The 22,259-nt window shown below is 38.6% G+C and overlaps 3 protein-coding genes across 4 annotated transcripts; 1 reads left to right on the top strand and 2 right to left on the bottom strand.

The window, feature by feature from the left end:
• The first annotated feature begins 1,331 nt into the window (after window positions 1–1,331).
• mlx (MAX dimerization protein MLX) lies at window positions 1,332–8,392 on the top strand. Of its 2 annotated transcripts, none has more exons than XM_058653970.1 (8): window positions 1,332–1,407; window positions 2,846–2,885; window positions 3,022–3,111; window positions 3,590–3,699; window positions 3,811–3,913; window positions 4,287–4,386; window positions 5,708–5,909; window positions 6,398–8,392. In XM_058653970.1, exons 1-8 carry the CDS (start codon window positions 1,369–1,371, stop codon window positions 6,452–6,454), a joined length of 741 nt encoding a protein of 246 aa, XP_058509953.1. In that variant the 5' UTR covers window positions 1,332–1,368; the 3' UTR covers window positions 6,455–8,392. The 2 variants fall into 2 exon arrangements, with proteins under 2 accessions (XP_058509953.1, XP_058509954.1); XM_058653971.1 differs by having other exon boundaries at window positions 1,340–1,407; window positions 2,849–2,885.
• On the bottom strand, window positions 8,383–12,803 carry psmc3ip (PSMC3 interacting protein). Its single transcript, XM_058653972.1, has 8 exons — window positions 12,721–12,803; window positions 11,596–11,696; window positions 11,415–11,504; window positions 10,436–10,547; window positions 10,011–10,156; window positions 9,856–9,909; window positions 9,212–9,271; window positions 8,383–9,104 (listed from the first exon to the last, which is right to left on the bottom strand). The coding sequence occupies exons 1-8, from the start codon at window positions 12,737–12,739 to the stop codon at window positions 9,048–9,050; spliced, it is 639 nt and encodes a 212-aa protein (XP_058509955.1). The 5' UTR covers window positions 12,740–12,803; the 3' UTR covers window positions 8,383–9,047.
• A 481-nt stretch (window positions 12,804–13,284) lies between these two features.
• On the bottom strand, window positions 13,285–22,152 carry retreg3 (reticulophagy regulator family member 3). The gene is made up of 9 exons (XM_058654395.1): window positions 21,518–22,152; window positions 18,638–18,744; window positions 18,238–18,268; window positions 17,994–18,120; window positions 17,785–17,869; window positions 17,112–17,249; window positions 16,359–16,438; window positions 15,657–15,789; window positions 13,285–15,568 (listed from the first exon to the last, which is right to left on the bottom strand). Exons 1-9 carry the CDS (start codon window positions 21,766–21,768, stop codon window positions 15,009–15,011), a joined length of 1,512 nt encoding a protein of 503 aa, XP_058510378.1. The 5' UTR covers window positions 21,769–22,152; the 3' UTR covers window positions 13,285–15,008.
• Window positions 22,153–22,259: the final 107 nt, after the last annotated feature.

Raw genomic sequence — 22,259 nt, forward strand, 5'->3', positions numbered from 1 at the left:
AGAGGAAGGAGAGGGGACTGTGACACACTATGCAACACAACACAGAAACCGCAGAAGCACAAAAGCAGAAGAGTAACTTCCTGTGCATGACAGCAACAGAACCTGGGGTGGAGGACAGGGTGGAAAATAAACATGGTAACCGTTAGGTGTGCCGTTGCAGTTGGTGGACGACAGTGATGGTGATGAGTGTGATAAGGTATGAAAGGAAGCAGAGAGGACACACAGGGTTAGAGGAAACACATGCTAACCAAGCAGGTGTAAACACAGAAGGCACAGAAGCAACTTCTTCTAAACCCACACTTTAAAGCTCACTGCATCACACTGGAACCTTCCTTTGTCCTGAAGACACTTAACACTTCACTTACATGGATCCTGGGGTCACATTTGTTTGGCTCATTTCCCTTCAAGTGAGGCCAGCATGTTGTTGTTTGTGGCGTTCAGGTACTCAGCATTGTCCAGCAGCGCCACTTGGTGTTGTAAATTACACACTGCATGTAGGGTTTTCTGCCTTTGTGGCCTAGATATAATTTTGTAGCTCAGCCATTACCAGACTTAAAGCTGCAGTGTGTAACCTTTGACTCCGTCAATCAATAATATCAGACCACACTGCTGAATGATTGATCACTAATAATCTTAATCAGCATTGTGTGAACTTATTTGGCCATGGTTTGAAGGCAGAGAATATTATTTCAAAGAAAACCTGACTGAGATTTATAAACAAAAAAAAAAACAAATCTTGTTTACAAGAGTGCCCTGGCCAAAAGGCAGCAGCACATTTAACAGGGTTACATACAAGACACAATAACAAATGCCAGGAAACATATAATATAGGCTACATTAAAATATAATTCATAAAATATTATTTCCAAAGAAAAAAGAAAAGAAAATGGAGAATGGATTTTTTAACTAAATAACTATCTAAATCCTTTTGAGCCAAGGCCACCCAATAAATGATTCATGTATTGCCCAAAACAATCCAGCCACAAAACATAATACAAAACAAAATGAATTGATGGGTACATTTAAAAAGAAACCCAACATTTTTTAAATTATCTCTCACTGCCTACATGCAGTACTGCTATGAACCACCAGAGGGCGCAAACCCCACTCTGGGATTCATTTTTAAAAAATTGTGAAATATCAGTGCAGTGATCACAGAAAGTGCAACAAAAAATTAAATTAAATAATAAACTAATAAATAGGTAATGACCCCATGAACCAGTACATATAAAAGAATGAATAGGTTTGGAGTTTTCCTCGTAGTAAAAGGATGTACACATTTCCCATTTCCCGACAGTTTTCAAAGCAAGTGGAATTTACGAGATGTCCATGAAGGCATCGGGGCTTTCGCATTAATAGTATTCCGACATGACAGATACGACCGCGTCTCCCGAAGACCACTGGAAAGTAAAACAGTTTACCGTTAATTCACGTCCTAATGTAGTGAGCTTGACTCGTACGTGTGTTGTGTGACAGCGGCCATCAGTGACAAATTATGTTTGCTCTGAAAGTTGACGCTTTCGTTAAGTAGCAGGGCTTTGTTAGCTCCACGGCTAACGTTAGCTTGTTGTGAAGCTGTAAAGTAGCTAGTTAAGTAAACAAAACGCCCTGTCGATGATCATCTGTATTAATCCGATTACTCTTGATTTGCTCTGGAAAATTGAAACCCGAATTCATTGTTTACCTGGTTTGCAATACAGCTAAATTCATTTTATTTTAAGTTATGTTGTAGCTTTGGGAAATTCTGTTTTACAAGTAGTATAATCCAGCAGCTGTAAAGTGCAGCTCTCAATCAGATGAGATCATGTAAATCTGGATTTAGTTATTAAAAAAAATAAATCATGGTGTTGATCTCATCGTACAAACTTAAACATTTGATGCTTATTTTATTTCGTCGACTCCTTATAATGTGGGTTTAGAGTCATTGAAGTAGAGTTGAAAGAATAACTAAATTAATGGTCGACTGTATTAATCGAATTGAAGATTTATTTTCAATTTCAAAACATTTTTTCTGATTTTTCAGCATCTTAAAAGTGAATATTTTCTGGATTCTTTGCTCCATATAACAAATGAATCATTAAGCCTGAATAAAGTTTTGTTTGTGGAAATGAGATAATTGAGAACATCATAATTTCCATCTTTGAAAAACACAGATTATCAAAACAATCGTTGCTTGCAGCTATTAATTGGAGCGACTGGAACTTTTACTCAATACAGTTCAATTCCTGTTCAGTGCTTTTAGCATGTAGTAGGACCAATTCATTAAATTACACATTTCTGGGAAATAAATAAACATATTATACATTTGCAGGCGCTCTTGATTAAAATATGTGAATTCAAAATAAAAAAAACTGTATTAAAATATGATTGTTATTCAGGTGACCGTTTGATGCCTTTACTTAAAAGTTTCATGTATTTTGTGAATCAAGGTCTCTTCTTTCAATTAAAAGGTTGACTTGGTCCTTCAATAGCACACGTTGATCTTGAGTGTGATAAAACAAAGACAGTCCTAGAGATTATTGTTATCATTATTATTATTCTTTCCCATTCAATCTTTGATTGAAAGGTAGACACAATTTTGGGAACCACAGATTTTAGGCACCATTGTGTTGCTGTGCCCTAGATCAGGCCTGTGATTGAAGTTGCAAATTGATTCACCTGCTTAACCCATTATATTCAATAAACCAGGGCAAAGCTTGGTGGGGGTTAAGGGAGTCTATCACACAATCTCACTGTTGCTCTGTTGTCAGTGGAATTAGGGCAGCACCACTTTCCTCTTGTGGTTCCAACCTCTCAGCTTCTGTTTTCACCCTTTTCAATCTTCTCTTGTCTGGTGATGGCACAGCAGACAGATGGTGCTTTCAGCGACAGCGGCTTTGACCACAGTGAGTACTCAATTGGTTTTTATATCCTATCGTCTGTCATATTATTTGAAACTCAAAACTATGTGTTCCTGGTTGCTGAGATCATTATGTCATAGTATTTCTGTATCGTTGATAATACCGTTGTCTCGTGCCGTAGGTTTCTTTGCTGAAACTGCCAGAAAGGGATCCGTTGTGTCCAGAGCCAACAGCATTGGTTCGACAAGTGCCTCTTCAGTACCAAACACAGGTATTCTGTTTGTGACATAATTCTGATATAATTTTGATTAATGTTCAGCCCTATCATAGACTAAGAGTGGGGTTTCATTCACTTTGTTTTTGCCACTTATGAAAGGGGGGCAGAAAAGTCTGTCACTCAGCAGTATTTGTCTGAATGGAATAAAGCACTACAGGGATCGTAGGTACACTAACATGCTGTAAAAGCTGTAATAAAACATAAAACTTTAACACAGGGCTATATACTGCATAATGAGTCAGACACAGTTCACCTTGAAGGGCTTTACAATCTGTGCAGCAGGTGACAATCAAACATAATGTATGATAAACAGTTTTATTTTACAGGTATTCATGTTTTATGGAAAAGGGGGTTCCTGCATTTCTATGGGTTTAATGAAATGATAAATATTTTACATTGGTGAGGTCTAAGTGCATGTTTCCCATTTTGGAGAATGTATCTGTGACTGTAATCTGAATATGTTCTCGAATAGATGATGAAGACAGCGACTACAGACACGAGGCGTCATATAAAGACTCGTATAAAGATCGACGGAGACAAGCGCACACCCAGGCCGAGCAGAAGCGACGGGACGCAATCAAGGTAAAGCTATCAAAGTTTACACTTCGTCATCTGTTTTGCTCATTTGAAACGTTTACTTTCATTTTCCCCCAGTAGTAGTCAATTTTATTTTACCCCTCTTTCTTACTGTAGAAAGGCTACGACGACCTCCAGACAATAGTGCCAACCTGCCAGCAGCAGTCTGAATTTGCTGTGGGAGCGCAGAAGATAAGCAAGGCGACTGTGCTGCAGAAAAGTGAGATATGATGTCATGGTATTGGATGAACTCATAGGTCAGCTGTGAAGCTTACAGAGGTGTTTGTTGAAGTATTGCTCAAGACAGCAACAGGGAAATGTCTCATTTTTCTGTTCAACTTTAAAAATAGCATTTTTATCAAGTAGTTTTCTATATTCTATTGTTTCTAGTTTAGGTCGCATTTGAAGAACAAAGGGTAAACAATAGTGTAGATGTAAATCAGCATATATTTGTAAGTTGAAGACAAATGTCTTGCACGAGGAGAGAAAAAGATGAAATTAACAAATTCTAGTATTTAGGTCATGGTAGTGGAGGGACAACACCTGCAGGCAGATGATAAACTGACCGATGCATTTCTTTTCTCTTTTTTTAGCGATTGACTACATCCATTTTCTTCATAAAGAAAAGAAGAAGCAAGAGGAGGAAGTTTCAGTATTAAGGAAAGAAGTGATGGCACTGAAGATCATGAAAGCGTAAGGAAGTCATCCATAAAACTGTCAAAAAGCCAATTTGCAATTTCTTTTTTCCATTATCTTCTTCACAGTTGGACTTTTTTCCTTCTTTTTTTTTTTGCAAACGACAGCAAATGCTGAAAAAGATATTTGCACCATTTGCATTTCAAATATTCAGCAAGTCAACCACCAGACAGTTGAAAGGATGGACCTTAAAAGAAACGCTGAGGAGTGTCTTCAGTTGAGGAGCACTTACACAGCATCAAATTACAATCAGGTCCTTAAAAAAAGAAAAAAAGCTTTTTCCCATGAGAAAAAGGCTTCACATGCCGCCTTAGGTTCTTCATTGTGACTGTTGCACTTGTTTTTTTGGCAACAAGACACGCTGTTCAAATCCATAGATAACAGCAGCATATGTATATCAAGCAATATGTCAGGCAACTCGTCGTTTTTCAGGTTGTATTCATTAAAAGTAAAGACGGTGGAGAGTTGTCATGTCCTGTGACACTTAAAACAGTCGAGGACAAGCAAAGGGCTAGCATTTTACCAGATCACCAAAGATCCTGAGACATCAGAGAGTTGGATAACTGCCATGAAAGCACACTCAAAGTGAGCATAGAAGACAAGAGTGATGAGAATCCACATGTAAAAGATTACACTTGTGAAGTGATCACTTCGTATCGGGTGCAGAATCCAACAACGCTGTCTTGTTTATTTTCATGCTATTATTGCGATGTGGAAAAGTTGAAGATATTGGGTTACTGCAGGTTTGGAATAATGTGGCCCTTGGCGCATGCATACTTTTCATTACCATGTAACTCCTAGACCGTTTGCGATATCTAGAAAATTAAAAGAGTATGGACTGGCAATCTGTCCAAGGTGTGACCCCGCCTTTCGCCCTATGTCGGCTGAGATTGGCACGCACTGCCCGCGCGACTCTCATGTGGAGGATAAAGTGGTAGACGATGGATGGCTACCGGAAAGCAGAGAAATGGAGCTTTGCGCCCATATAGCCCTCAGGACTTGCGCGGAACGACCGTCCAAGATTCACCAGTGTGTCACACGTTTGTGACGTCAGCTTCTCAGTACTGTAATTCCTAAACGGTTGAATAACTGCCAGATAAGACAGTGAAAGTTATCTTGGAAAAAGGGGCAGAAGCACTTTTTTTGACAATTCTACAGCCATGAAATCAAAATAAATCTATGATGATCATATATTGAATCTGTCAAGTTCTGCGATTAAAAATGCGCAGTGAGCTCTGACGGCCTGAAAGTGGCACTGTTCATTTGTGCAGACGTATACAAAGTGAGTCATTCGACTTCTTTTTTCTTCTCTCAATAGGAACTATGAGCAGATAGTGAACGCCCATCAGAACAACCCACAGCAGGGAGAGGATCAGGTTTCTGACCAGGTCAAGTTCAGCATATTTCAGAGCATCATGGATTCCCTGTTCCAGTCGTTCAGCAGTTCTGTGTCCATGAACAGCTTCCAGGAACTTTCCGCCTGTGTTTTTAGCTGGATCGAGGAGCACTGCAAACCACAGGTGAGGAGACGTTTTAAATGCAGGAGGACAGACACATGAACAATTGTGGGCGATGATTGTTGATCATGATTACCTGTCAATTTCTTTTTAGACCTCATTTATCGTGTATTTTGCAAGAGAGGGGCTGCAGCACAATTGAAATAATCAGAAAATAAGATAATATTGCATAGATAACTAAAAAAAACAAAACTTTTTAACAAAACATTTGAAAGAGTAACACATTTGTAAATATGAAGAACAGAAAGTCTTCCATTTCTACTCTGCACCTGAACCGCTGTGCTTAAGTGTCTCCATGTACTTAAGTTTGATGAGCGGGTATGAACACTGGGAAATGTTTAACTTCAATGAATCAGGCCTAGCAATATCTAGAGTAATGATTAAAAAGACTTAGAAGTCATCAATAATCTGCTGTTGTCATCATGTTGACCACTAACTGCTTTGATGTCGTCGAGATTCTTTTTCCTGTGCTTCCTCTTCTCCTTTCCTAGACACTGAGGGAGTTTGTGGTTGGAGTTCTGCGGCAGCTCAGCGGTCAGCTTTACTGATGGGAGCGAAGCCTCTGGACTAAAACTCCCCTGCCTTGGACTTATTCTGCGTCTCAGGGGTGGAGCAAAAACTGCTGTTGGCCTCAGGCCACACACCACAGCATTTACTCGCATCATCTGCGATCCCCCCCTCTCCCCCTCCTCCAAATGCATTACCTCAACCCCCAAAATGTTGACACAGATGAAAGGTCATGTCGGATTGAGCAGTTTTTATGTTTGAGATTGAACGGCTACACACACACACACACACAGGTATACTTCAGCCTCAGCCGACTGCTCATATTAAGTCAGCACTTGCGACCGTCGTATTCCTGTGTTTCTTATTCTGCTAAGAAATGCTAGAAGAAACACACAGAAGTGCACAGAAATGGCAGTAACTGCTGCTGCTGCCTCCTCTTTAAATAGTCAGTGACTGGTTTCATTGGGAAAAGTAGGGATGAGGGTCCAGGTACTTGACAGGGAAACGGCTCGTTTTCCCTATTTTGTTTTTATCTTTTTTAAATGAAAATCAGTTGGCTGTCAAGTACACGGACAGATGAGCCGATAACTTTCATTGGTATTGATCCAAAAGTCATCGGTTTGGATATCAAAGAAAGAGAAAGTAAACTCGGATATTATCCAAAGAGCCTAAATTTCGCGTAAAAGCTTCAAGCACAAGTGTATTTGTTCTTTATAGGAGCGGAATATTTGTTATAGAGTTGGAACGTTATGTTTTGAATTGGCTGGTTATTATGGCTTAGTGATAAATGCGTATCACCAAGTAGATACTCGAGGCTGCGGCATGAAAGAGTTTGTATCGAGCCAAGTTATATCGTTATTACGCCTTTTCCTGTGGAAGTTAAATACTACAGCACCACTCCTGAAAATACTCCACTACTCTTCACTATCACTTCTCTCAGCTGTGCCGTCAGGCTTTTGTATCTCAGAGACTCGTCAATTCATAGCTTTAGTGACACAGACTGTGAATCTTTATCAATGCTGCTGCGACGAGCCAGCGGCGACGCTGAGACATCGCAGGTATGCACCTCTTCTAATGTATGAATCACTGCTCGTGAACAGTATAATGACTCGGACTATAATTGCGCTACAGCGCACATTGTGAAGAGATTCTGTTCTGTTAAGTTGCCGTAATCCTACGATAAGTGTTTGTTTGGGGGGAGGGGGGGACGTCAGATCAAAGTTTCCTCCTCCTCCTCCATCTATGTGACTTTAAATCCTTCACGTTTTAAATGCCAGTGGGTTTTAATGGCAACATGATAAATGCTGTTTATTTTGGTTTTCAGTCGTGATCACACACGATGTGCGATAATCACAGTGGAATCACAGTTCCCAGTTTCTCATTGTCTCAGGTTTGTGTCCATGGAGACATTTTACCGTCATTGCTTTAATCACAGGGAAATTATTCTTCTTTTTTTTTTTTTTACCTCGTCTTGTTGCGCAACACTATTTTATTATGGTTTGGTTCGTTTGCAGATGCCATTTGACACTCACTGGTGACCCAATGCCCGGTTGAATCTAATGCAATTAAATACAGCAGCTCAAGAGGATCAAGAGAAAAAAGTACAACTGAAGTTGATTATGTAGAGGTTTCTAATTTACAAACAAGGCGGCAGTGGTGCAACACTACAGAGGCCAACTGCCGCAAAACACTACCACAAACACATGGAAGTTGTCCACCAGTAAATTAAAATGTTGACAACAAAATGATTAGTTTCTTCTGACAAGGTAGAATTCATGGCTGAGCTGTTGTATTGAATTTCAGTGGATTTTAACACGGACAATTCTTAAGAGTGATGTGATGAACCTGTGTAAATGAAAAATCTGTGTTAATAAAATATGCCCGAAATGTGGTTTACAAATAAAGTGAGCAGGATCAGCCTCCGATGAACGGAAGCTGCTCGATTATGGAATAAAATAAAAATTGTAAATTTGAAATTACGATGATTTCATGCGATTACTCATCCACTAGAACTTGAAACAAATACATTTTAACTGAATGTCTATTTTTACCAGATGACAGGAAGCTGCCATCAGTGACTACCACTGCTGCCCGACTTCCTGACCATTCCCCCCGTCGTCCCAGCATTACATTACAAACATGTTTGGTTGGAGGGGGACATTTATTGACGGTCAAAAGTTTCTCCTGATTATCAGAATATTGATAATCTATCACCGACAGCAGCTTTAATTCAGCCTAAAACAACTGACCATAACGTACGAGTTACGTTGTGCTGTTGAAGACATTCCACCCGAATGTTTGCGTCACAATTGTTTAAATTTAAAAAATCTCATCGCAAACCATTAATGCTTTATTACAGCATGAGTCTTTCATATATACATTCGTCAAAAAACATGACAGAAAAATTAACTTAAACACGTAACGATATAACAATATATCAATATACACCTGTGAAACAATATAAACCTGTAATGTAGGACATGCGTCAGTGCTTCCATTCAAATTATTAACTATTCATTTCAAAAGAAGGGCTATAATATAACGTGTTGTGGCTCAGACCGCTATGATGTGTTTGTAACCTACAGGTGAACATTTGGACCAAGTACCTGAACAAGCGTTTTTTTTCTTGTTCTTTCAAGTACTTGGGACGTCCACCTTATAGTCCTCGTCGGTCTCTAATCCGGCCTCCTCCTGTGAGAGCAACACACGGGTTACGTCATTCACTTGTACAGTGAGGAGGAGGGAGGAGGAAGGAGGAGAGTGATGAAGCCTTGAAAAGTGGATTTCATTTCACTCACCAGGAACTCCTTTTTGCTCTTTGGATATCCCTCCAGGATGGAATTCATCATGTCTGAAGCCTGAGAGAAACACATACACACAAACACTAACACTACAGCTGTCTCTTCAACAGAAGCCAACAGATCAATAAAACTCTTCTTTATTATCTCTACATGAATATTAGTTAAAAAGATATGGGAAGAAAGTGTTGTTTTTAGCACCATCCTACATATTAATTTAATATTTAATTATGGATTCAACAATTATAGCTGCAACTAACGACTGAATAATTAATTAATCTGTCAATTTTTTTACTGATTAATCATTTAGTTGTTTGGTCAAATAAAATCTCATTTCCAAACCTCTAAATTATTTTGTTTTCATTATTTGTTACATGAAGCAAAGAAAGAAATATTCACAATTAAGTAGCTAAATAATAAAAAAAAACAATTAATTGATGAGAAAAATACTAATTGTTTTTCAATGACTAAAAACAAGCAGTACCACAAATGTTGCAATTTAAATCAAGGCTACAAATTGAAATACATTTTTATTTTTGAACTAAATGAATAAATAAAAGCAAAAATGGCAAGATTCTAAGGATTTTTTTCTCTCTCTCACAAAATGTCTGAACATAAAGAAGAGAGTAGTTGTTATACTTTACCAATCTCTTCCTCTTTTTCCACTCTTTCACATAAACAGTCCTCTCTTTGTAAACCTGCAAATGGAAATAATATGAATTTACTCCATTGCAAATGTAGCATTATATATTTTACACAACACTGTAGATTCTAAAAAGGGAGACAATGGAAAAGACACCTTTTCCTTCTCCTCAGGTGTGACGTGATTTGTGGCCGACTTTATCTTCTCCAGGCGCGTTCTCTGACCACAACACTCGCTTTTCAGCTGCTGGATCTCTGACACCATTTCCTCTGTTGTCAACGAGCTGTTGAGCTCCTTCAGCTCTGTTATCATAGATTACACACAAAGTTACACACAAAGTTACACACACACACACACACACACACACACACACACACACACACACACACACACACACCACATCCCCTTTTCAAGGACATACTGTTCAGCAAATATAAAAACATGGCTTCTCAGGCAGAATATTTACTGCAACGTAACACGTGACAAATGCAAACATTTCGGTTCCCACGAGGTTCTAAGAAAACATAACCCAGGCTATCTTGAGACACCAGCTTGCAGAGACAAAGAGCGAGTCCTCCCACCTGCTTCTAACTGTCTGCAGCTCTGTGTGAATGACTGGGCCTCCGCACTGAGCTCTGAGATCTGACAGTCCATCGCCTTCAGGTCTGCATCGTTTACATCTTTGAACTGAGCCTGTAGAGACAGTCAGCAGTCAGTCTTCATGCATCATCATCATCATTATTATTATTATTATTTATGTCTATAAATGCAAGGTAGGAGTGGGAATCACAGGGGAACTCACAATACAATATGATGCGCAATACAACAATTCTGTGATTATCAATATATCGCAAGACAATCATATAGCGAAAAGTGCCACGTCGGCCCACATCTCGCACAGCTGCCCAAATTAGGCTTATTTTCTCATTTAAATCAATTGGTCGTTTGGTTGTTTAAGTGTCATTAAATGTTGGTCAATGTTTCTCAAATGTCTTGTTTTGTCCACAAACACAAATGACTCAGTTTTAATGATTTCCTTGTCGTATAGTGCAAATAAGAACCCATTTAAGAAGCTGAAAAATCAGAGCGCTTTATTTAAAATAACTAAAAAAAAAATTGAAATTGAGTAATTTACAAATTGTTGTGGCTAGACTGAAGCACTCTTTTATCAGTCAATTGTAAAACTTAATTAAAACTGAATTAAGGTTAAAACAGTTTCAGATCGGTTTGAGTTCTTGTTTTTTTTTAATGATTAAAACAAGCTCTCTAAGCTTTCAGCTTCTTAAATGTGAATAATATCTGCTTTCTTTGCTCCGTCTAACAAATAAATCATTCAAACTGATTCGTTTTGGATTGAGGACAAAATAAAACATCATCATTCAAGACTGATCAAGATTTTTTATGATTTTTATGGATCAAATGAGAAAATAACTGACATAAGTTACACGTTTTATGTAATCTTTATTCCCCATGTCGTGAGATTGCAACTAGAGCTGCCAACAAAGCAACATTTACTTTGACCACCGAGTGTTCACAGTAAACACAACACGTCAAACTAACCTGATCAGCAAAATAAATCTTTTGCTTGCCATACGTTTTCTCCTTTACCTTGCCCTCTAAAGCCAGAACCTCCATGGCTTTGACCACGGCCTGGTGAAATAACAGACAATACAATCACAAATCATTCATTAATCATTTGTTTACACACATTCACATCTGTGCATCTGAAGGTTTAACTTACAGTTTTGCCCAAGCCATGCTGCTTCTGTAGGTTACAAAACACATCCTGAGCGCTGTAAGGCCGGTTCTTCTCGTTCAGATAGGCGAGGATGAGCGACGCACCTGTAGATGACGACAGGACAAGGCCGAGTCACAAACTGTTCTTACATGAACTATTGTCATTATACCGAATCATACTCAAAATATCTTTATGACATTCAGGAGAGGGGACTTGAGTTAGGACCCCAAATTCCTGGAATTGTTTAAGGCTCAAAGGATGTTTATTTTCCCAAAGGGGCAACTGGGTTTACAGCCAGGAGTAACACAGCAGATAAACAAATACAACAACTATATAAACAGAGTTTAACTGATGAACTCGCCATTTTCAAATCATCCCTTTTAACTCAATATGACTTATCTTTTAACATTACATCACAGATAACCATTTAATTGTATTAATTGTTGAATGATGGTATTAAGTTGCCCAGGTGCTGAATAGGGCTGAACACAATTACTCAGTAAATCATCTCATTACTAGGCAAGGTAAGTTCATTTATATAGCACTTTTGACAAGGCAACAAGGCAAATCAAAGTACTAAAAATTGATTAATCGTTTTAAGTGTGTGTTTGTTTTTAAGAATTAAATCAAGTTTTCTGATTTTTCAGCTTTTTCAGCAATCACTTTGGTCTATGGACAAAACTAGAGATTTGAGAACATCATCATTTCCAGGTTAGGTAAAAATATTTTTCCACACTTTGACATTTTATGAACCAAACGATTACTCGATTAATCGAGAAAAATACGTTAAGAACAGGTGCGGACAGAGGCTGTATTTTGGTCAGGACGTTTTTATGTCTAGCCGAGAGTGAAGTATCTTTGTTTCTTCTTTTAAATAATGTTATTTTACATAAAAGTAAAGTCGTCATTTAGAAAACGGAGCACAACATCACACAAACAGTTAGCTTAGCTTATCATGCTATCAGCATACGAGCTGTGTAGCTAAAGTTAGCTGCTAGCCTCGTAAACAAACGTACAAACGTATTTTGGACAACTGACAGACTTTATCCGCTCTGTCAGACAAGATATCGAACTTTTTACGACCAGTAGAGACACAATACATCGTTAAAACGCTGCTTGTCGACTCACCGTTGTCTTTTTTACTCATCGTTTATCAAACTAAACCAAAATGACTCCACGCTTAACTTCCGCCTTCAAAGTTTCGCGCGAAATGTGCGTCACAGAAAAGATCGTTATGTTGTTGTGATGCATCACTTCAGAGGACAAGCCAGGTATGGAGGACGGTAAATGACATTATAATACATTAATAAATAAATGGATTAATGAACGACTACAGAACTAAATTGATGAATAAATTATAATATATTTTAACTTAATTTTAATATCCATCTGGATAAATGTTGACATGGCTTTATTGTTTATCTTTATAACTTAACTGTTCGAGTTAATACGTATATATATATATATACATATATATGTATATATATATACACATATATGTATGTATGTGTATATATATACATATATATATATATATACACAGAGAGAGAGAGAGAGGGATACTTTTTTTAAGAACATAGCATGGGATGACTGTACAATTGAGTCAACTGTTGGTTTTAGTATTTAAAAAACACTGAAGAGTTCTATGTCGAGACCTGAAATATCAGTACACGTTTCACCATAAACGAGGCATAACTGCAAACATTTTTATTCAATTTTGATTTGCACATCAAAACATATCAAAACCAAAAACAGAGAGGAAAAAATACACAACTATGCACATTTCATCGCCATCAAACTGACCACAGACAACTCATTTAGAGGAAATGACTCTTCATAAAGCAGCAATGAGCAACTCTCTTGATAAACTTGATATTGACTTCTTCCTAAGCATCAAAAATACCCAGCAATTCCCCCGTCAGTGTGCAATTTGTCTAATAATAACAACCATTGTGAGTTTGAATCCAGCAGGGCTTTTATTTATTTTGTCATAAATCTCTCACAGCTACAGCTTTTCGTCTGAAAATAAAACAGCGCTATCGAAAGCCAGCATTTTTTTTCTAACACTCTTTCATATTTGATTTCAATAAATCTCAACTGTCGCTTATAGTATTTAAGTGCCTTTTCCACTGTAAAATGATGGCATACTGACATGGTGTGTTAACTGACTGGAAATCAGATTGGCCAGCACACACAACCTTAACTGATACTTAAAAAAACAAAAAGATATGATGACATCATTCTATACCAAATGTTTATGTAAACATGATTTCCCCATTAAAATAGTGAAAGAGCCATGGATTCAAGGACTTCGCTTGTCTCAAAATGTTCAGCATGAGTCAACTACATGAAATTTAAACATGATAAAAGAGAAATGTGTAAAAATATCACTTCAGAAAAAGGACACACGGAGCAGAAAGCTCATTCACACATTATGTCACGTGCTTGTATTAAAGAACAGGAAAATAAGATATAGTGTGAACTTATATCAATGAACACATGCTGTATATCTCACCCTGGGACACAAGTATAACTTCAAATACTCCACTGGGACAGAAAATTTAAGACTGTAAATGTAACATTTAAGAAATAACGTAAGCTTCAAATAATGTATGAATATGTCTTCATGTTCTAGCAGAAAAAAGTAAAGAAACTAACATGGAAAAGTAACTAAAACTGAACTTTTATTAATAAAATGTGTACATTCTTACATGTATTCAGAATGTGACAATGTGCGCCTTGAGAAAACAGCAGAGAACTAACATCTATACGGTTTATTGGGCAGAATGTGATGGAAAAATATGAGGGCTGATTTATCTGTCTATTCCACACACAATTACGAAACATCAAACAATGGATAAGCCATTTCTAAACCAGCATTATCAAAGCAACAAGGCTCAGATCAACCAACAGGTCAGTCACATTTGGTCCCGTGTTAAATAGCCCTGATTTTAGAGATCTCCTAGTAGAAAATATTCGATGGCCAATGCTGTTCTTCATTTCAAGCACACGTATATATGGATGTGTTCAGTTACAGGACAGCAACAAGGGCTTATTATTATTATTATTATTATTATTATTATTATTATTAATAATAATAATAATAATAATAATAATGACAACTATAATAATAATAATAATTATAAGAAATAATAATAATAATAATGCTGGTTAAAGTGGTTTATTATTTATGTTGCTGCATTTGCTATTGCTCAGCCTACAAAGTAAAAGTCTTCATAATGATCAGGGATTAAAAGTAGGGGAGTTTGTTAGTTTGAAAAGATAGAGAAAAAAATAAAATAAAATACTTCACAGTGATAAACTGAAGCAGGGCTGCTGGGACCTAAAATCGCCTATCACACATTCACGAGTCGTCAACATGCACACACACGGACAAACACACACGCACACACATATTACTGTGGTTTACCCAGCAGACTAGATAGAAAGTTAGAACCCTGGCTCTCTCCTCGTCTAGTGCCCCCTCCCCCTCCCCCTCCTCCAAGGGGATCCATCTGGTTCAGTTCAGACTGATCCAGCATTTCAAAGTCCTCTCCGTCCCAGTCCGTGTCCAGCTCGGAGCTGGACTGCTTGCGGTAGCTTCGGTGGGCTCTGGCTGCGGGAGGTCCTTCTCTGCGCTGAGCGGCAGGAGGAGGCCTAGGTTGCAACGCCCCTTCCAACGCCGCCTGGAATATTCTGCTGGTGAGGAATCCAGCGACGTCTCCAGTGAAATTGGAGGCAGGTGGCAGACCGCTGAGGGACAGTTCTGCATCCAGATCCTCCTGGTCGGAGTCAAGATGAGCATCCACATCCAGCACTGAGGCCCGGTGACTGGCAAGGCTAGACAGGGCCAGACTTGGCAGCCCAATGCTAGTGTCGTCATCATCATCCATGAGAGTGGCATCGGGGTTTATGGAGGGGAAATCCGGGAGGTCTTGAGCAAAAGACTCCTCCACATCACTGTGCCTGTCAAGATCTGTCCAAAACAGAGAGAGGAACAAGGTCAGAGACAAAAACTAACCAGAAAATAAAGAAAAGTCAGTCTGATGCATCTTCACGCTCACCCTCAGAACCCTCGGTGAGTGGAGTTTGGCCACGAGACAGATTAAATGTCCCATTGTCAGTGCAGGACACTTCAGCGTCAGAGTGCTCAGAGTCTGTCAGTGCAAGTTCCTTTGCAACAACAGCATCATCAAACTGAGCGGGAAAAGAGGAATCAAGAAGTTCAACATTTTCCAGGTTTTGTTCCACGTAAGTGACTAAAAACGTTTCCTCTGTGACAAAATGTTTGCAAACACTCCATCTTCTGCACGCTCATGTCTTCTGCAAACATAGCTGCATGTTATGTAAAGTTCCTGACAGGAAGCATCTTAGATGCGCTACTGCAAATAACACTGACACAGAATACAAAGCCACAGCAATGTAGTGACTGGATTATCTATTTTAATGCTAAAATGTCACACCTTCCCACTGAGAACATCAGCGTTATTTCAGTTGCCTTCATTTTCCAACAGGCAATTTAATCACTGCATAAACAAAAGGGTGCACATGGTGACACCCGATAAATACAACAGAGGTGTTAAGTCATTATGTCATTATGTATGTAGTAGGCAAGTTTCAACATGTCCCTACACATCAGGAGGACAACAATGAATAATTGCTCCTGGTAAGTGAAAGTAGCATGAAATATGAATGAGCTTTATTTCATTTTACAGCACAGGAAACAGACGACAGTGCACATGAACATCAAAGGAGTGGAAACTTACAGTTGGGCAGAAAGCAGCCAGCTCCTCTTCACTGTCACTGGCTTCACCAGAGGCTGCACCATGGATGGGCCTTCGCAGAACTGCACAATGACATACAAGTTCAAATGAATCACAAAAGAAGTATTTCTTCTGGACAATAAATTAATATCATATTAATATTGTGTTGTCAGACAAGATACCATCATTTTGTGATACGGCATCTGTTTTTAAAAGACTGATAATCATGCATTGGGTTGAATATTTTGATATTTATGATATTAAATTAATTATTCATCAATGGAATGGCATGCAATTATATTAGAAAACACTGCTATCAAGTCATCTTCAGTTTAAAGCCTGATTATATAACATAATTTGACTACATTATAGGCAATATAATAGAAGATAAGACATTTTAAAATATCCTTTATTAAACATTAAAAAACTAAATAAATGTATTTTAAGTATTACATACTTAAAAACAACTACATTTCAAGTACATAATACAGATCATAAACTGCTGGAATTTAGAGATTACTGTATTTTTTAGCAATGGATATTTTCTTTTACATTACAGTATTAACAGTCTACTGTCTCACCTGAGCACCACAGAAAATATTAGATAATAGATAAAACATATTGCCAACCCTAGCTGAATAATACCTGTATTTGTTTGGTCTTTATTACTATTATTTAAATGCACGGTTTCAATTTAGCAAATAAATCGAAAGTCCAGCTTCCCGTCACTGTGACAAAATTGGATTTGCTCCTTACACTGGTTATCAAAAGGCTTTGACATCATGTATCCACGAACGCTGAAGTCCAGCCGCTGCAGGACTGGCTCCAGCTTCACACACACATGCTGAAACACCCTGTGATAGGCTGCCAGGGGGGCCAGGAGAGTAGCCAACACTAGGGGACAAAGGGTAAAAAAAAAAAAAACAGTTATTAATGTGGAGAAAGAGGTCATTCAATTGCATTGTGCAGTATGTGTGTGTGTATGTGTGTTACAGAACATTGTTGCAGATGTGTAGATGCAGTATCTGGTAGTCAGTTAAAAACACCTACAAGGATTCAATGGAGATATAAGAGGGAGCAGCAGGGGGTAAACGAACAAGCTGCAGAGGATTGTTTTTAGACGTCAGAGCAGACTAGGGACATGGCATGTCTCGCCTTCCCAGCTCTGCACAGCCTACATTGGTTGGATGTTAGGAGATTATCCTGGTCTCAGTCTGACCTCCTTAGCTTTCTGCCTGGCGCCGTTCTCTTGTTTACCCCAGCCCCGAGTATCTCATCCCGGCTTTAATCACCTCACAGACTAGGCTCCGGTGCTGGGGCACCACAGATCTTGTTTCAGCACCCATGTATTTTTAATCGAAGCAGACGGGCTGAGTCTCCCTGTCATTGTGGTCTCGTGAAGGGGTGTGGATCTCAGTTTGGGACTCACCAGCAGAGTAGGAGAGCACCAAGCCAGGAATGTAGCGCCCAACAACAGCCAAACAGGAGAACACCCCGCAGGTTAAGACACAAAACTAGAAGAACAAAAAAAGGCAGGGAACTGAGTCATCACATCTGCAGAACAATGTACTGAAAAATGACCACACATGGAATGAGGGTTCTGCGCATTGTTTTTTTAATATCAGGTGTGGTCCTAACCATGCCAGGGTTGTGTTGTTTGTACTGAATCACACTGGATGCAAGAACTGCTCCACTGACCCAGGCCTCAGCAATATGGTGGCAAAGTTCAGGCACACTGAGGATGCCAGGTTGCACCAAACCCCAGCTGTACCAAAAAAAAGAAGACCAGATTATGAAAACTTTTAGCAGTCTTCTTATTGTACCATTATTTTTGTCTCAAAACACAGACGACAAAAAACTGTGGCTAAATTAAATAACTTACCTTTCATTTTCTGATTCATCCAGTTTTCGGACTGTGGACAGAAAAACAACATTCATAGCTATAAGACATATTGTTCACATTTGAATCTTTGAATTTTTTTGTCAATCTACTCTGTTCCCACAACTTGGTGTCAAACTTGTATTATGTACCGAGTGTACAATGTTATGAGAGAGTAATTGCGAAATGTTCATAGTATGGGGCTGAAAATCTGTCCTGATAGCAGGGGGACACTTGTTGCAATCACAAGAAAGTGGGACATCATTCTAGTTCAAGTACAACAACAGCAAGAAACCTGAGGCCCTACAGGGTTTTAAATAAACAACAAAAAATACACAGAGCATGCCACACTTTGAGGAAGATAAAGAAGATCCCCCCCCCCCATTGAGGGAGCTCATAGCACCTCTAAGTTCTGGCCAGATCTTGTTTCTCCAGGTGTCAACACAGATGATCACAGTCAGACCAGAAGCCAGAAGGAAAAGCAGGCGCAGTGAGGTCAAAGCAAAGAACCTAAAAGGAAAACAAAACACATGAACAGTCAGTAAATCCAAAGCCTGTTACCTCAAGAGTAAACAAAGGCTTAGCGTAGGACTAATGAAACCACAAATTAATTAAGTAAGAGAGAGGGTAGAGGAGGAACTCAGCAAAAATAAAATAAAAATGTACTCTTAATCCTAGGTCTAATTTAAATTAAAAACCAAAACAGAGTTCCACCTACCAACAAAGGAAAAGCTGCAACATCTTCATGTAAACTGTAATATCACAAGATGACTCTGGTGTTGTCCATTATTTTCAATAAAAACAAAACCCTTAATTGTTGCCCCATTTTCAGATCACAAGACCACAAAAAACACCACTGCAGGATTCTGCCAATCAGCAGTTAACAGATTAACTTCCTGAAGAATTTGTTGGCAGAATTACGTGTAATAGTGTTTGGGATAGCAGTGCAATTAGTAGCTACAGTTCAGAAACATTTATACTGGACCTAAAATACAATGACTTTAGAGCAGCTACTTCTTACTCTTTCTTAAAAGGAAGATTGTGATATTATGTAAACTTGTTAGATTTTACTATATTGGGTCCATTTTCAAAGGTCAACTGTCTGATAGGTTTCGCTCAGTGACTCCCCATCTGACCAGTCTCTTATTGCATCAGTGTAGGATATGAATGGATCTCTGTAGGCAGCCTGCACTATATAGTGTGTTCTGAAGCACAAGTAAATGGGTGACAGGATGAATTTGCCCAGTGGTTTAAAGGCAAAGTGCCTGTGCACCACAGACAGACAAACAGGCAAGTCAGCCTGGTTGTCCCTCTTTTGTTTCCCAAGCCAGTGACTATTATATCACAATTTCTTCAGTATTTTCTTGTGATGTTAAAGAACATATTTTTGTTCAACCCTCTTATGACCATCATGATAATCAGGCTGTCTGTATTTATTATTATTATTATTAATATTTACTGATTTTATGGCTGTAGAATTGTCAAAAAATGTTCAATGAGTGAGTGCTTCTGCCCCTTTTTCCAAGATAACGCTCATTTCGATATCTGGCAGTTATTCAACCGTTTAGGAATACAGAACTGAGAAGCTGACATCACAGCTGACATGCTGGTGTGACATGCATGAATCTTGTCTGTTTTTGAATTTTCCAGATAAATGGTCTAGGAGAGGTCAAAAGGTAATGAGAAGTACACATGCCAAGTACGCATGTCCTTTCAGCGACAACAGGATTGGTAAGAGAAGGGTTAAGCACTTCATAGAACATAAGCTGACCTAACGTTACGTTTTGCAAGTCCATTTTTGAGATATTCAATATCTATTCTTTGCACATTTATGTATGTACTCCCAACTTCACTACATTTATTAATTACATATATTTACTTTATTTTATTCTTTTATCAAGTATTTTTTGCCACAACTTAATTAGAGGATTTTACTGTGCTTGCACAATGACAATAGCAAGTTAAGTGTCATAAATAATAAATAAATAAAAACACTGTGAAGACATGTCACTTAAGTATTGTACTTAACATTGCTTCATTTTCCATCAAGGTCAAAACAGATATGTGTAAATATACTGCTAATCACTAACATGTGCTTGACACATGATGCCATTCAAGATATGCCGTGCCAATTCCACAAAGAGACTACAGGTCCTACAGTAACAACACATGGAACTGCAAATTGCAGATTTACCTTCGTACAATGAAGGAGGAACAGGGCATTGTACTGGAGAGTGCATCTATAAATAGAGCCACTAACCAGCCATCTGTCCCGTCTTGAATTGACAGGTGAAACATTTGTATTGTGCTTAAGCACCAGCTGCTTTCAGTCACAGTTGTTTATTTTTTGCTTAACAATCACTAAGCATGAGACTATGTGAAAATGTAACTGTGATAATTCATAATTGTGAAAACAAGATTTACATTCTGTTTGGTTTGTAAATGTAACAGAAGAGGGCTTTCAGTCTGTACTCAACCTTCATAGATCTGTATTTGTGCACAATTTTAACAGCTTACAGATATGGAGGAAACTGATGAAATAATGTTAACAAAAATTTCTTCTTAATTAATTTCTAAAAGATACAATACTACAAAAACATGCTACTGGGGACACATATTGTTAAGTAAACATTCTTATGTGAAAGCAGGGAAGACAGTCAAAAGTAGGTAAAAAGTGGCTCAACTAACCTCTTTTGCAGTATTGTGATTATATTGTATGTACATGTAATGAACTTAAATAAGCATGACTTTTAAAATCTATGGATATACAATAAAGAAAGTTTCAATATTAAGACAATAAAAAATACAGTAGTATTGGCAGCATTGCAGAGGACATGTGAGACACTGCACTAATATGAATAACACTGGGAGCATTGCACAATAGATTATTAAATTAGCATGTTTCATGTGTTCAGTCTAACAGCAGCGATCATATTGTATCATGTCCCATCCCTAACGACCGTACATTTTCTATATTGTCGATGTGGGTTTCTAAAAACCCAATAGACTAAGTAAACCAGGGGTCTCAAAATCAAATGACCTCGGGGTCATAACGATATGTCATCATGATATTGAAATAACAATAGTTGTGGTAGTATTTCACAGAAGTCTATTTTGTCTTTTATTTATTAGTCTTAGTATTTTTTTCCCCTCATGTGAGATTGTATGTCTTTTATTACGCTGTACAGCACTTTGATCCACCTTGGTTGTTTTAAAGGGCTTTTAAATAGTCTATTAATTAAACATACAGAACGGACTCTTAAAGTCTAAAATTAAGACTCACCAGAACACAATGTTGACCACGGCGTAGAGAAGCACACACTGAAAAGGTCTCTCCCACACCAGGACGGACTGGAGGTAGGTCAGAACGGGCTCGTAGGGCCCCAACCTGGACTGAAGCGTGGCTTTGACAGCCCGTACCTGCGCGTCTCTCTCGCTGTAGCCCGGTCGACTCCGCATGCATACGCTACCAGACCCCTGCTTGGCAGCGCAGTCCTCCATGGACGTGTCTTCCAATACCCCAGTGTGTGCCATCTTGAAATAAATGAAACCTGAAATTTGTATTTCTAGAAATATAAACACGCAGAGAAGCGTGGTGGACGTGTGTCAGCACAGCGCCGCTCAGTCACTTCACAACACCGGGCTAAAAAATATGCGCTAAAGGATTTAGCCTAGCAGGTAGCCACATTAGTTAAGTGATCGCGTTTAGTGTCTAAAAATGACCGCCGAGCCATGTTATAAACAACCTCGCCGTCAACGCCACCGAGTGGATGTTTTTAACTGAGCTGACACCAACTATTTCGGCATTTTTGCAGAAATGAAACGCAGCGTTCTTTCCCCCCGAAAGGGACAATATGGCGAAACCAGTTTATCCGAGAAAGCAACGGTCCAATCAGGCTCCGCACACAGTCTTCTGTGTCATGTTGCGTTCAGGAGCACTCTGTATATCTGTTTGGTTCGAATGGCTTTGATGTGTTTCATGGGAGAAAAAAAATGGTTTAGATGGTGCCGGACTGACAAAAAAA

Source organism: Solea solea, chromosome 16, assembly GCF_958295425.1.
Source record: "Solea solea chromosome 16, fSolSol10.1, whole genome shotgun sequence".
Taxonomy (NCBI): Eukaryota; Metazoa; Chordata; class Actinopteri; order Pleuronectiformes; family Soleidae; genus Solea; species Solea solea.